Genomic DNA, 14,328 nt, shown 5'->3' with positions numbered 1-14,328 from the left:
TTAGATCTTCAAGCCTGTTCTAGGAATCATCTCTTCAAATAAATAGCACAAAATACAGAGATGCAGCGGAGTGTTATTCCCTCACCATGAAGTCACTGTCTGCAGCCAATCACCAACGTCTGTTTACAGCAGGGATGTGGAATCCAGGGGCAAAATGTGGCCCTTGACATTTCTCTTTCTGGCCCTTAGAACTCTTCCCAGGCCATACCCCACACTGCCCTAAAACCACTGGGAAACCGACACAGGGAAGGCATTAAGAGGCACCACACCCACTTGAATATTTTTTGTAAAGGCCTTTCACAGCAAAGAGCTGTTGTTTTCCTTTTATCATTTCTGCCATGGTGAAATTTATTTGCGTCATTCCTTAATTTGACATAGCCGCCCAGAAATATTCCCTGGGTGGCTTAGCAGAAGCAAAACAATGTTTAACAGAAGTATAGTATTAAATCCAACATTTTTGTTCCTGGATAAAAATGTGCGGCTCTGCCTGCTTTTTGATGCCAAGTGTACAGTGGGACCGTGGAAGAGCATTCTTTGTAGGGGATATGACATGCCCACAACCTGTACTTTCCTGAAACAACTGAAAGGCATTCTTCCCCCCTTTTGTCTTGATGAGCTTTTTCAAGTGGGTTTTAGGTCTTCATTTTTGTACCAAACAGCTCTGCCCTAGGGGTTCATTGTGTATCGCTTTTAAACCATTTTCCAGCACCATTTATAAAGCTGATTTTAACGTACAGCGGCAAATAGCCTCAAGAAATTATAATTAATTTGTTTATACCCCACCCTTTCCCCTGACAGGGACTCAAGGTGGCTTACAGTTAAAAACATAAAGTGCTGTTTATACATGTTTAGAGGGCAGTTCATAAACAACTAACAAGAGCAGACATTTAATATGAGTTTTGTTGGGGGAGGTAGGCTGTAAGGGAGAACCTTCTGACCCTTGGAACTAGCGAGTGCTAAAATAGAAACCAGGCAAGCTTCCCATGTCAGGGTGATCGCCTGGGTCATTAAGCAAAAAAAAAAAGGGGGGGGGAAGGGGGGTTAGTAGTTAGAAGGGTAAGGTCATACCCAACATTTCTGAGATGAAAATAGGGACATCCTACCATACCCTCCAATATTTATCTGATGAAAATAGGGACATCCTTAGGAAAAGTGGGATATTCCAGGATCAAATCAGAAACCAGGACAGCTTCTGTAAATGCAGGACTGTCCCTGGAAAATAGGGACACCTGGAGGGCCTGCAAAGCCAGAGTTCAAGGTTATGTTACAGTGATGTGACCTAGAAGGTAAGAAGCAAACTGTATGAAAAGTCAGACCAACAGTTTCGGAGCAATGTTTGATTTCTGTTTGAATCCAAGACTGCAGCTATCGGGGGCAAAAAAAACCACTTTTGGAAAGCATTGATGCTGGTTTATTTACACCAAGGTTTCCCAAAGCTGGGTCTCCAGCTGTTTCTGGGTTTCCCAAAGCTGGGTCTCCAGCTGTTTCTGGACTACAACTCACATCACCCCTCCATCGCAGCCTCAGGTTGTGTAAATCAGGGTTTCCCAAAGCTGGGTCTCCAGCTGTTTTCGGGACTACAACTCCCATCATCCCTAGCCGACAGAACCAGTCGTCAGGAATGACGGGAACTGTAGTCCCCACAAAAGCAGGCGCCCCCAACTTTGGGAAACCTTGGTGTAAATAAACCACGCATCCAAAAGACACCACAGTCTCCGCTGCGCCTCATTCCCAAAAGGAAACGGGAATCTGGGGGGGAGGGGAAGCGCCAGGATCAGCTGGAATCTCGCAGCAAATAGGTTTCCACAAGGAGCAAGCCGAGGGGGCACAGCCGCCTGCCCCGAGGAGAATACAAAGGCGGCGACGGCACCCCACCCCAGGGCCTCAACAACGGCCTCACGGGCTGCCTGGCACCGGGAGTGTGCCGCCCGCCCTTGCCTTCCCACGGCTCCCTATTCCTCGAGCGAGAGCGCGCGGCTGCTGACTGCTCGTGAGGGCGGGCGGGCCCGGCCTCCCGCGCGCGGGCAGTAACTAGGCAAGCCGAGCGAGGCGGCTTCCTCCGCTCTCTCGCGAGATCGGGCGAGGTTTCCGGTGTTGTGACTGCGGGGCCGTAAACATGGCGGTGAGTCTCCGCGCCCGCTCGCTGAGGCACCTCCGCATTCGAGGTGAGGAGGAACCCCCGGAGGGGTGGGGGGCTCGGCCTGCGCTTCGGGGGCGGTGGGTGGGTCGGTGCCCGGCTCCTGCCTCCCCCTCCCCGGTCTCAGCATCCCGCTCCCTCCGGCCGCCGGGCTCAGCCTCTTCTCTCCTCCTCCCATCAATGACCGAATCTCGTTTTCTTTTCTCCCCCTCTTCCCCACCGCCCAGGCCGGAACGACAGCGGCGAGGAAAACGTCCCCCTCGATCTCAGCCGAGGTAATGGAGCGGGAGGGGGGGAAAGCGGGGTGGGCACCCTGGTGGCGAGCGCCTCCCACAATCCCGCCCCCCACAAACTCCACATTCTGGGGGGTGTTTTCAGAATGGGAGCGAATGGAGGCTGGGGCTCAGGGGGGAGAGGGGAGCCCTTTCCTGACATCCCTGAGATAAGGGGAGCGATATGTCTTCCTCCCAGCAGCCGGTCCCCAGCAGGAGGGAGCGGGGAGAATACTTGCTCCAGGATGCGAACATTCCTCCCATTCCCAAGGCAATGCACATTTATTTAGGGGATTAAGCCCCATGGAGCTCAGGTGGGGATGTTAGATTGGGAATGAAACCCCTTTCTGTTCTGTGGGTCTTCCTGGCAAGCATGGGCTGCGAGGGCTAAATTATTAGATCTTGTTTTCATTTAAGATAATAGTAATAAACAAGATGATAGGCTGCTCGCTGAAGCATGGTTGTGGAGCATCTTATGCAAGGTTGGTCTTGAAGACTGTCAGGGTCCCTTCCATGATCCTCTGATTCTTCCTCCTTGAAATGGGTCTTTCCTCTTTTTAAAAAATGTGTATTACAGGCTTAAGTGCTGCACTTCTCTTTCCAACTAGAGAGGGTGAGAGTGACTGTGAGAAAGCAGCTCCCGTTGTCTCCCTGTGTTTCTCGCTTTCACCCTCGTTTTTTATCACTTTGGCCAGGAGGAGGAGAGGTGTTCTGTTTCTGTTAGCAGAAATAATTTGACTTTGTGTTCAAATCGTGAGAGTGGAAAAGAGAATTTGAGGAAATAGTGAAAAGCAAGTAGTTGGCTTTGGAAAAGCACAGGGCCCACCGGGCAAGCACTGGAATCCCACCCTTCATGTGTTATGGGAAGAAGAGAAATCTTAAGTCACAAGGGGAGATGGCGAAGTCTCACTCTGGTGAGCTGTTTCCTGACACATGGGGGAAGGGGAGGGGGGGCAGGAAAACAACAAGCAGCTGATGGATTATTGGCAGGTATGTTGCTCTCTCCACCCCCTAGACTTGTTTTGTACAGCTTGCTGTGCTGCAGGTTCATTATTTCCCGTCTGCTGGCTGCAGATGGGGCTGTTAGCAGCGTTTGAGCTTTTCAGAGCTTGGGCATTGATGTAGCCAGCAGTATGTAAATTCCAGTGGTCTTTCCAAATCCGGTTCTCTCCTACATTCTGCTTGCAAATTGATTCTGTGTTGTCAGTGATCTGCTTGGAAATATCCACCACTAGCCAGAGTTTGTAGATACTTAGGGTTGAAGTCATGACTGCCTGTCCCTATAGGCAAGCTGACTTCTATTATACTTGGATACAGATCTTAAGACAAGGTGGCAGTTAGAATTCTTATCACAGTGAAATTTTTGAAAAACAATTTGGATGCTTTGTATATTTCCCATAAGGGTTTTTTTTTTTTACTTCAATTACAGGCATATACAGAATAAAACTGTACAGAGGTGTAGCATAATATGTTGCGTATATTAACTGTTAGTGCACTGTGTAAAGAGAAAACAAATACCAACAAACTTTTCATTGCTGCATTTTAACAAAAATATGTTAAAATATTAAGTTTATGTTTTTGATGAAACAGTGAGTAGATATATTCGAAAGTATTAAGAGTGCTGCATGTTATGGATTCCAGATAATTTGTACTGCAAAATAGAAACTTTGTAGTAATGACACCATATATAAGTAGACTGGGTATGGTACTTATAGAAGTATGTAATTGGTGCTTTTCCACATGAAAATAAGGTAGCATTGAAATAACTGACAAAATAGTGTGTGGTAAACATCAGGCCGAAAGCACATTTTGAAATCTATAATGTTTCAGTGTCATATTCAAGGCCCACTGGAGGCCAGAAGTCCCCCAGTAGGAAGATACCACACTATTCATTTGATTCATGTGTTTTCTCTATCTGAATGTAACTAGAATAATGTGAGACTGGAGTACAGTACCGCCGTGGTAATATCTGAATTAGCACTAGAGTGAATTGGACAATAGGTGTTGAAGAATTGTAAGAGTTAAAATTCAGTTTGAAATTCAAAAGAAGATTGTTTTTAAAAAGCTTGTTCTTACATTGCAGTTTGGTGTTTGCCCAATAAGCATATTTTTTAAAAAAACAACAACACTGTTTTGTGCTATGCTGGTTACTATGTGCCCATTTTCTACATTACTGGGAAAATGCATATTTACATATTTATTTATGAAGGTCCTAAGATGCAAGTAGCATCTAGGGCAGTCTTTGAGCTTTCACTTCAATATTGTTTTTGTGTTACTTTGGTTTGTTGCATTAGGAAATTCAGCCCATGACATCGGCATGTTGTAGTTGCCAGTTCTGGGGACACTAAGAATTCCTTTTTTTCCAATGGCTTTTTGTTTTGCTTGTGCCCATGCAGGCCTGCTTGCTCCCATATTATGTTAGATCTCCTCTTGCCACAAACAGATAGGCACATCAGTTTAACTGTATGTGATATAGAATTGTAGAAATTCACATATTTCTGTTATCTTGTCTATTTCTTCAAACTCATTTGAGAAGATTAACCTGAATTTGCATCCCCTGGGAAATAGATGAATTTATTAAGCATCCTGTGATGCCATACCATTTCTAAAGCCAACCTATGGCTAGTTAGCATTAATGTTGTCCCTTGATATTTGAAAGTGAACTCTGCTACTACCTGTGTTTATACAGTCAGCTCAGTGATCCTTGGATAACAGCCCCTAAACTCATTCCCAACCTCTGATCTGTTTTTACTTTCAAGAGGTGAATGAGAGGTTGAAGTAAGCTAAAAATGATTCAGTGGCACGTGGCAGGATGAAAAGCTTTCGGCTTGTCTCTTCTCCTTAATCTCTGGATAAGTAATCCATGTAAACAATAGCCGACTTGTAGCTCTCGTAGATGGAAAGAACTGAGTTACGACACTCACGCTGTGGAAATGGTGGTAGCACACCCACAAGTGACCTGAGCCTTTTGCTATGCTTCTATGGTTTTGTTGCTCAAAAGGAGAGAAAAACATCTTTATTCTGGAGTCATTTATTGACTTTATTCTGGGTGGGCTCCCCTTTCAGTAACTTCTTTAGATGAGACTCCAAAACAGGAAAGAGGATGCGAGTTACTTACACATTTTCTTTCTACTATTGCATGCCATGTGAAAAGTCATCTCCAATTTCCTGCATAACTTTGACGTGCATAGCTGAATGCAAGTCATGACCAATGCAGTGTGGTCTCCCAAGTCCCCAAGCAATCAGTGTTTATTGAGCCCCTGGTCAGCTGACATGCCTGACTGGCGGGCTACAATTGTCTTGGTGGATCAAACGTTTTCCAGCCCTGCTTGAAAGAAACACAATAACTTTTGAATGACTGAGAAATAGTCAAGGGCAGGCATAGGCAAACTTGGCCCTCCAACTGTTTTGGGTCTGCAACTCCCATCATCCCTAGCTAACAGGACCAGTGATCAGGGATGATGGGAATTGTAGTCCCAAAACAACTGGAGGGCCGAGTTTGCCTATGCTTGGTCAAGGGGAAAGGAGCTGAAAGTTTGGGATAACCACCTCCGAATACTGAATGTGTAAGCAAGCTCCAGACTGCCCATTTTTATTCAACATCCCAAAAGCTTAAACAGTTTTTAGAAGAATTGAGGATCCCTGCTCTTAAGCAAAAAACATCACAGTTTAAATGGATAATTGTATCAATGCTGAAATAACATGTTTTTTAATTAGACAAACATACTGAACCAAAATACCTATTTGTATACAACAGATGATAAATAACATAGATGAACCTGGTAATATATATATAAAGAGATACCAAAGGTTTCAAACACATTTCAACCTCAAAATGTCATTAGTGGGAAATTGTACAATTTAAAAATAAATCTCTACATGCAGGATATTATAGAACCCAAACATTTTGATTAGGTATGGATACTTATTTCAAAAGTAGGAAATCTGTGGCCCTTGAGATGTTGTTGGACTGCAACTCTCATCAGCTCCAGCCCGCATGGCCAGCTGTTAGGGATGGTTACAGATATGGAGTGCCACAGGTCCCCCACCATTAATTTAGTTTATTAAATCACATATTATTGTATACTTTTTAATTTAACGTCTTGGATTGGTTTAGTTTGGTTTATGGTTAACACTAGATCATATTTTTGTTTTGTTGAATTTATCAAGCAACATCCTTGATGTGAACATGGATGATTGATACTGAAATATGTAGGATTTCACAATTTGTGTATATAAATTTGATCACTTGGATATCTGTCACGTCAGAACATTAGTAGGTACCTTGTCCAAATATAATCATGAATATATACAGTCTGGCATCATAGGTTAAAATCCTGTTAGTTGCAGTGTGGGTTGAATGCCTCTTAAGCCTCTCAAAGTTCAGAACTTCCATGATGGATTACATTAAGAGTATGCTATGTTGCAAATGAACTATTGTTTTATGTTGTGAAATATCCTGTTAGAAACAAAAATCCAAAGGAACTGTGGGAAAGATTCTACAAATGTGGTTGCCTTCAGAGTCCTGGAATCTTTTTCTGACAACAGACTGAACTATCTCTCTTCCTTCCAGTTCTTTGTGCCTCACAGAAAACGGGTGAATAGGGATGTGTATCTTACTTTATGTGGTCCGCTACCGTATGGAATCCTGTGTGCATGTTGGGAAACCTGGAGAATGTTCTCAGCAAGCCAGAATATGTGAACTGATGACTTAAAGTGAAATAAATTTGAATATCTGAGACTATTTCAAGTGTTATTGATCTCAGTTTCATATTTAGTAGCATTGGTTCTCGAATTCTTTATTAGAGAAGACATATTATGATGTGGAAGACTTCCCCTTTTCCATGCCTTTCTACTCCTTTCACCTGAAGCAAACAACATGTCAGCTTTGCTGGGTCTTTGGCCAACCTTTGAAAATAAGTGTTTTCCATTATACAGTTCACATTTTTTTAACACTGATATGAAGATTACTCTTGTTGAAGGCAGAGAATTTAAATGCTACCAAAGAAAATAATCTTCATATTTGTAGACAGTCCTTCCTACAAAAAGCTCATTGGGGTAATCTAATTTCATCTGTACAACAGTCCTCTGAGGTAAGCTAGGTGGGTAAAAGATAATATTATGTCTGATTGGGTATTTGAACCAAAGTTCTATTCCAAGTTGACTACTCTGCTCAAAGAGTAATCTTTGAATATAATGTGTTACAATAGAATACATGTACACACACAAGTTGGATGTGGACCAGTAAATTGAAGCTGAATCCTGAGATGTGTTCTGAGTTATTGAGTCTAGGAAGTGGGAAGACTTCATGTTCTGGCTGTGTTTGCACTGGGAAGAAGGAGTAGGTCTGTAGTTTTAGGGTTTTCTTGGATCCAAAGCTGCCACTGGAGGCTCAAGGAGGCTTGGTAGCTAGCAGTTTATTTCCAGCTTTGGCTGGTTCGCCAGCTGTGGCTTATTTTGGAGAGAGATGCCTTGGCCATTGTATTCCACATTCTGGTAACTTCCAGACTGGTCTATTGCCATGTGATCTACATGGGACTACCCTTGAGGACTATTGGGAAACTTCAACTGGTTCAAAGTGCAGCAGCCAGATTACTGGCCAGGGTTCTATTTTGAATTCATATAACCTCCGTTTCAAAATACCTGCACTGGTTGCCAGCTTGTTTCTGGGCCTAGTTCATGATTCTCACATTAGTGTTTAAAGACCTAAGCTATTTAGACTCAAGTATCTGAAAGACTGCCCAGAAGAGCTGAAAATGGTTCTCCACTTCTGGCTTAGAACTTTTGGCTCCATTGCATGCCATAAATATCTACGCCATTGGGTTACAACACTTAATAGCTAAGCTGGTAAGTGTGCAATTGCCTATTTTGTGAGGGAGTTTTCTGTTGGAAGAGGCAACACCAATTCTCTTCACGTGCCCTCAGTATACACACCAGAGTAGTTTGAGAAGTTTGAAAGGAGTCTACACCCCCCCCCCCAGCACTTGGTTAGCATCTCCAAGACCCGCCGCTCTTTCTCTTAGATGTTAGAAGCTTGAATTCCATACTTAACCAAATTAATGATGTAAAATAATAAATGGAATACAGTGGTACCTTGGGTTACATATGCTTCAGGTTACATACGCTTCAGGTTACAAACTCCGCAAACCCAGAAATAGTGCTTCAGGTTAAGAACTTTGCTTCAGGATAAGAACAGAAATTGGGCTCCGGCGGCGCAGTGGCAGCAGGAGGCCCCATTAGCTAAAGTGGTGCTTCAGGTTAAGAGCAGTTTCAGGTTAAGAATGGACCTCCAGAATGAATTAAGTACTTAACCCGAGGTACCACTGTATAGACTTATTATTTATAAACATCCATTGTTAATTACTAGATACGTGCTACTTATATGAATTTCAGCATAAATGTCCAAGTAATTTTGAATACCACCAGAAGGAGTTTGCAGATAAGTGCTACTCTGACTCCCAACTCGATTTTATAAAGCTTCACCTTTCTTTAAAATTTAGGCATATTTAACTTGAAAGCTTATTTAATATTCAATTGGTGGTTTCCCTAATTGATACAGTAGTGGTTTTGCTCAATACCAAATATTTTTCAAGCTCCTTTTCTCACCACTTCTCAACCTTTAATGCTTTTACACAGTATAAATGGCCTGTTCTGGTTTTCTTCTAAGTTGTGTAACTTTTGTGGCATAGCAGGACTGATAATGAGATTAAGCAGGCATACAAATATTTAATACTGTGTAACTCTTACTTTGGTTGCTGTTGAAAGATTCTGGATTTTCAGACCTTGTGGAGAAGATTTTGAAAATAAAACTGCATTCTTTTTTGTATAACTTTTGAAATACAACCAGTGCGTGTTTCAGGATTCTTTGCAATCTGAAATAGATGATATATTTTAAAAAGCAGGATGTGAATTACAAGGAAGAGTGAGTAGCAGTTTACAGCTGGAGACCATGATTAATCACAGGAGTATTTGCTGTGTTGAAGTGGCCAGTCCTGGCTCAGCACAAACTGAAACCAGGAATCCAGGTCCATTTCATAACAGGCTTTAAAAATCAAATATACGCATTCTTTCTCTTCTGTATGCATCCTCATATACATATTGATACATGTTACACACATGCACTATACCACTGTCTGGAAGATGTTGGAATACAAGAGAGGAGCAACCTATAATTGGAATTTATTAATGAAAGAAGAAGAGGGCATTGTGGGATGGGAAAATAGCAATAGTGTTTGATAGGAATCTGGGGAGGTTGTACTACTGCAGCAAAATAAAAAAGTTTATTCTGCATGGGAAAGCTCTTTTATTAAATACAAATATATTTGTGTTTAATATCTTTAATAGTTCTAGTTTATGAGAAAATGGCTTCAAGAGCCACAAGTTCTGCGCTTGTTGCAAAATGTAACTGAAAAGCATGTATAGTGCCTTGGTTATTTAAAAAAATGTGTATAGAGGATATCATTGGCACAGCCTTTCTTAGCCTTGAGTCCCCAAATGTTGTTGGACTACAACTCCCATCTTCCCTGACCTCAGGCTTAAGAGCTTCACTCTCCATCCTGCTGCAGTCATGAGGAGGAGATTAGTAGTTTTCACTTCCTTTTTCAACTAACTGCTGTTTAGGACATAAAACTGTGGTTAGTCTACTCTTCACTGTGGTTTAGGGCAGTGGTAGGGAACCTTCTGAGTTTTTTGGACTCCAAGTCCCATCAGCTAATGATTCCTAAAGAAGTGATAAATAGCCATCAGCTCTCAGATGCCACAACAGTTCTCCTTGGCAAGTGGTTCTCCAGGGTCTTCGGATAAAGTCTTTCCTTTTGCTTGACCCTTTTGACTGGAAATAACAGTCTTGGGGCCTTCTGTGTGGAAAGTATGTGCTCTGTCCTTTCTAGTTATGAGTCTTTGATAATGAAAGGGAGTAACGTACAAGCATTAACATTCTCGTACGAATTTGATTTGCCCCATCTCTTCAGGTTAGAATCGGAAAATAATGCTTTGCTTTTACATGCAAGCTGGAATTTGTTTTTCTCCAGGATGTGCTCATGGTGGGATATGAATTTGCTGTGATTGGTTTTTCTTTTCCCCCCTTCTTTTTCTGTAAAAGCTGTGGGGGCAGACTTCATTACTGAGGTATGCCAGACCTCACCATAACATGCCACATACACTTTGAAAGGTTTCTCCCCAGTGATTTTTGTGTCAAGAGTGTTTATTACTTACCCAGAGAAGGAGAACATCCTTAGTTTTTGATTGACATTCTCATTTGACCACGTTAGAATGTTTTTTATTTTCTTTTCAGGAACCTTATTGAGGAAGTATCTTGTTTTTTTAATTCATGAAATCAAACATTCTAGAGAAATCTTTGAGACACTATGATTTGGTACTTGAGATGCAATACGAAATCACTTGTACAGCTCAAAGCTTTGAAAGCTAGGGTAGCTGTCACCAATATTATGCTGAAAGCGCAAAACAAAGGAATAGGAATCAGTCAAATTACATTTTCAGCAATGCTAAATTATAGGGAAGCAGTTTGTTCCCATCTATTATATGCCCTTGAAATTAAAGGTTATAACAAACTGTTAGTGGTACTTATATGCCAACACTATTCTCTTTAATCTTGTGCTTGTGGTTTGTACTACTTGATCTTGAAACGGGATGAAATGTTCTCTAGAATGGTCCCCCCTGGTAATCCTGAGCTTCTCAAATGGGATATGTGACAATCTATTCCTTCTCCACAGTATGATTTCCTCCACCACCGTATTCTGGTATGCTGTTGAAGAAATTTCAACTACAGTAGTGGCATTTGATGGCTTTTGCTACATCACTTCCTGAAGGTGATATCCAACTTTAGGCATATTCATAGCAGAACTACTAAAACCAGTTGACACAAGTCCGTTGATTTTAATGAGTCTGAGCTGAATATGACAAAGGTTGGATATCAACCTGAATACTTCCACTAAAATACCTGCTGCTTCATAGTAATTGACCCCTTTCACGCAAAAAACACTGTGTAAACCCATAAAACAAAGAATAGCTCCCCTAAAATTGGATAAACTCCCTAATCCAAAACTGGCGCCAAACATTCACAAAGGTGCATGTTGAGATATGTTAGAAAATAGACCCCAGCATTTTTCACTAAGTAGGTATAATTTCAGCAGAACCTTAGTTAGGCTGTTTCATGAAATTGTCAACCAAATGGAAAAAAGCTTCATTTGACACTTTCAATAGTGAAGCCTGTTTAACATATAGGGTAGTCCATGTTTGTTACTTACAATTACATTGCTAGTAAATGCCCAAATGGTGGGTCTTTCAGCTTTGGAGAGCTCTAGCTGGAATTCACCCTTTGGGTATGATCCAGACACTTTCTGCAAATTAGGTTTGGGTACGTCCTCATTTGGGCCAGGAAACAGAGACCTGTATTTTTTGAGAGAGAAATCTCAATTAGCCTTCGCTTTCCTCCTGGACTTTAAACTATTAGCCTGCTGCTATCAAAATGTTTACAACTTCCTTAGAAGCAGAAATTGATTAAAAAAGACAGGATAGGTAGTATAGTAGTTGCTTCTCTAATCTGTGCCTACCAATACTTTTTTCTCTCTTGTAGACCCTTCTGATAACCTGAGAGAGATTCTCCAAAATGTGGCCAAATTGCAAGGGGTTTCAAATATGAGAAAGCTAGGCCACTTGAATAACTTTACTAAGGTAAGAATTTTTATAATAGTTAAAGCATTTGTGTGTTTTTTTGTTTTTGTTTTTTTGCATCATGCCAAATCAATTGATTCAGTTGGAAAACTTGTGAGTGAATGATGTGGCGATGGGATGATAAAAGTGATGAAGGGAAAGTGATTAAAAATCACTGTATCCGTTCATTAATGTTTTGCTGAATATTACTTACTTGGTCATCACAAGCTTTGTGCTACAGGAACTTGAGCCAGAACTTTAATGCAGTGGGTGGTATTCAGCTACATTTTACTCTGACAAGGTCCATTGAAAGTCATGGACCTATCTTTTTAAATTTCAGAGGGTCTGCTCTGATTACAATTTAGTTGAGTAGACTTCTATGCAGTGAAAGAAATGGTTGAAGTATCTTTGACAGAAAAAGTATTCGTCATTTTGGATATGGATGGAAATAGGGAAAGACATGTATGGAAAGACGTGTAACAAAAGAACCAAAAGAAAAGCATATTGAAAAATAGGTACAGTACATCAGAAGTACATGATCTTAGGAATACTATTTTGGATAGAGAGATTGTATAAATGAACTGCCATTGATATCTATTTTATTTCATTGGTTGTAAACTGCTTTAAGGTTTGTTTTGTTGTTTTACCTGTCAAAGTCCTTTCTTTTTCATCAAACCTTTTAAGTGGACATTTTAATTCTAGTCTGTACCTGCACTGAATTTGAGTTGCATATATATATGATCATACCTTGGATCTCAAACACCTTGGCTCCCGAACGATCAAAGTCAGTGTTCCAGTTTGCAAACTATTTTTGGAAGCCTAATGTCCAACGGGGCTTCTGCGGCTTCCAATTGGCTGCAGGAGCTTCCTGCAGCCAATCAGAAGCCACGCTTTGGTTTCCGAATGTTTTGGAAGTCAAATGGACTTCCAGAACGGATTCCATTCCATTTCCAAGGTATGACTGTATTGTCTATGCCTTGTTAATGCTTTGAGATGTTTCATGAGAAGAGATTCATAAATGGAATTAAATAAAGTAATGTGCACCACATTAAGACCAGAAATATTGAAGTTTGGCACTCAAGTGTAATTGTGCTAGCTGCATTTTTGGAAATTACGTTTAAATGGTGGAAAGGGAAAAGTTTGAAGTTTTATCCTTTTAAACAGTAATCTCCTCAGACATTTTCACTGAATGCAGGCCACTAGCTTTTTAGAGTTTCTGCGTGATGCAGTGGTTTGACATATATCCCAATAACTAAATCTTCTATTTAGGGGAAAGACAGAGGGAACTAGTGATACGATCGCTAAACCATGTGAGTGTCACACACTTGTGTCTCTCGCTTGTCATGATTTCACTGGATCAAGTAACAGGCATAGCTGACTGCTGACCAACAGAACTTAAATAATATTTGTAGAATTGCTTTAGCTCATTTTGACAACATACCTAGCAAGCAGTTGAGTTACCTAAAAATAAAATTAAAAAGTGTTTGGTCCCTTTCTCCCAAAATGATCACAGGATGGGGGGAAATGGACGTAATGGCAGAAAGCTGGAGGTCATTTCCATGCTACGAAGGGTCATGAGGAGATGGGGAGCTTCTCTAATTCTTCATGCAGTTTGGGGGAGTCATTTCGTGTACTTTTGTGCTGGTGGGGATACATTAATTCCTCATTGTTTATTGTATTCTAGTTATGGATGGCCAGGCAATTTACATTAAAAGCAGAGTTGTTTTCCCCCAAAAATGCCCGTTGTCAGAAAAAGGAAACCACAACAAGCCACCTTCATCAGGAAGGTTTTTTTCAGTTTCTTTGTGGCTGTGTTTTAGTTTTTTATTTGCAAAAAAATAATAATAATCTGTGCACATGCTGAGTCCTTCAAGAAACCTGTTACCTTGTCTGTGGGTGGCCCTGTTTTGCTATTCTGCTGTTTGGCAGGGGATCAGGAACTGTGCAGTTGGAAGGAATGATAACTTTTCTCCTTTTTCTTTTCACGGTGGCAGCAGCAGTGACGCCTGATAGTTCTAACTGTAAGCCACCGTTTATGTGATGACTCAGCCCTGTAGCTTGAAGCATGGCTAGGTGCCATCCTGGAAATTTTCACACTTAAAATATGTAGCTTCAATATTCGTGTGGCGAAATGGTAGAGTGTTGGACTAGCACTTGGGAGAGCAGGGTTCGGATCCCCACTCAGCCCTGAAACTCACTGGGTGACCTTGGGCCAGTCACCATCTCTGAGCCTAACCTATCTCACAG

The 14,328-nt window shown here is 41.4% G+C and overlaps 1 protein-coding gene across 3 annotated transcripts in view; it reads left to right on the top strand.

Annotated features, from left to right (window-relative positions):
- Nucleotides 1-2,051: 2,051 nt before the first annotated feature.
- RICTOR (RPTOR independent companion of MTOR complex 2) overlaps nt 2,052-14,328 on the top strand; it is a 60,152-nt gene continuing 47,875 nt past the window's right edge. For all 3 annotated transcript variants that reach the window (XM_053407648.1, XM_053407646.1, XM_053407645.1), the window contains exons 1-3: nt 2,052-2,165; nt 2,365-2,412; nt 12,005-12,102. In XM_053407648.1, the coding sequence (XP_053263623.1) occupies nt 2,117-2,165; nt 2,365-2,412; nt 12,005-12,102 (195 nt within the window). In that variant the 5' untranslated portion in view covers nt 2,052-2,116. The remainder of the gene's footprint in view (nt 2,166-2,364; nt 2,413-12,004; nt 12,103-14,328) is intronic.

This window comes from Podarcis raffonei, chromosome 11 (assembly GCF_027172205.1).
Source record: "Podarcis raffonei isolate rPodRaf1 chromosome 11, rPodRaf1.pri, whole genome shotgun sequence".
Taxonomy (NCBI): domain Eukaryota; kingdom Metazoa; phylum Chordata; class Lepidosauria; order Squamata; family Lacertidae; genus Podarcis; species Podarcis raffonei.
Note: the sequence above shows the minus strand (reverse complement) of the source record. Positions and strands in the feature narration are given on the sequence as shown.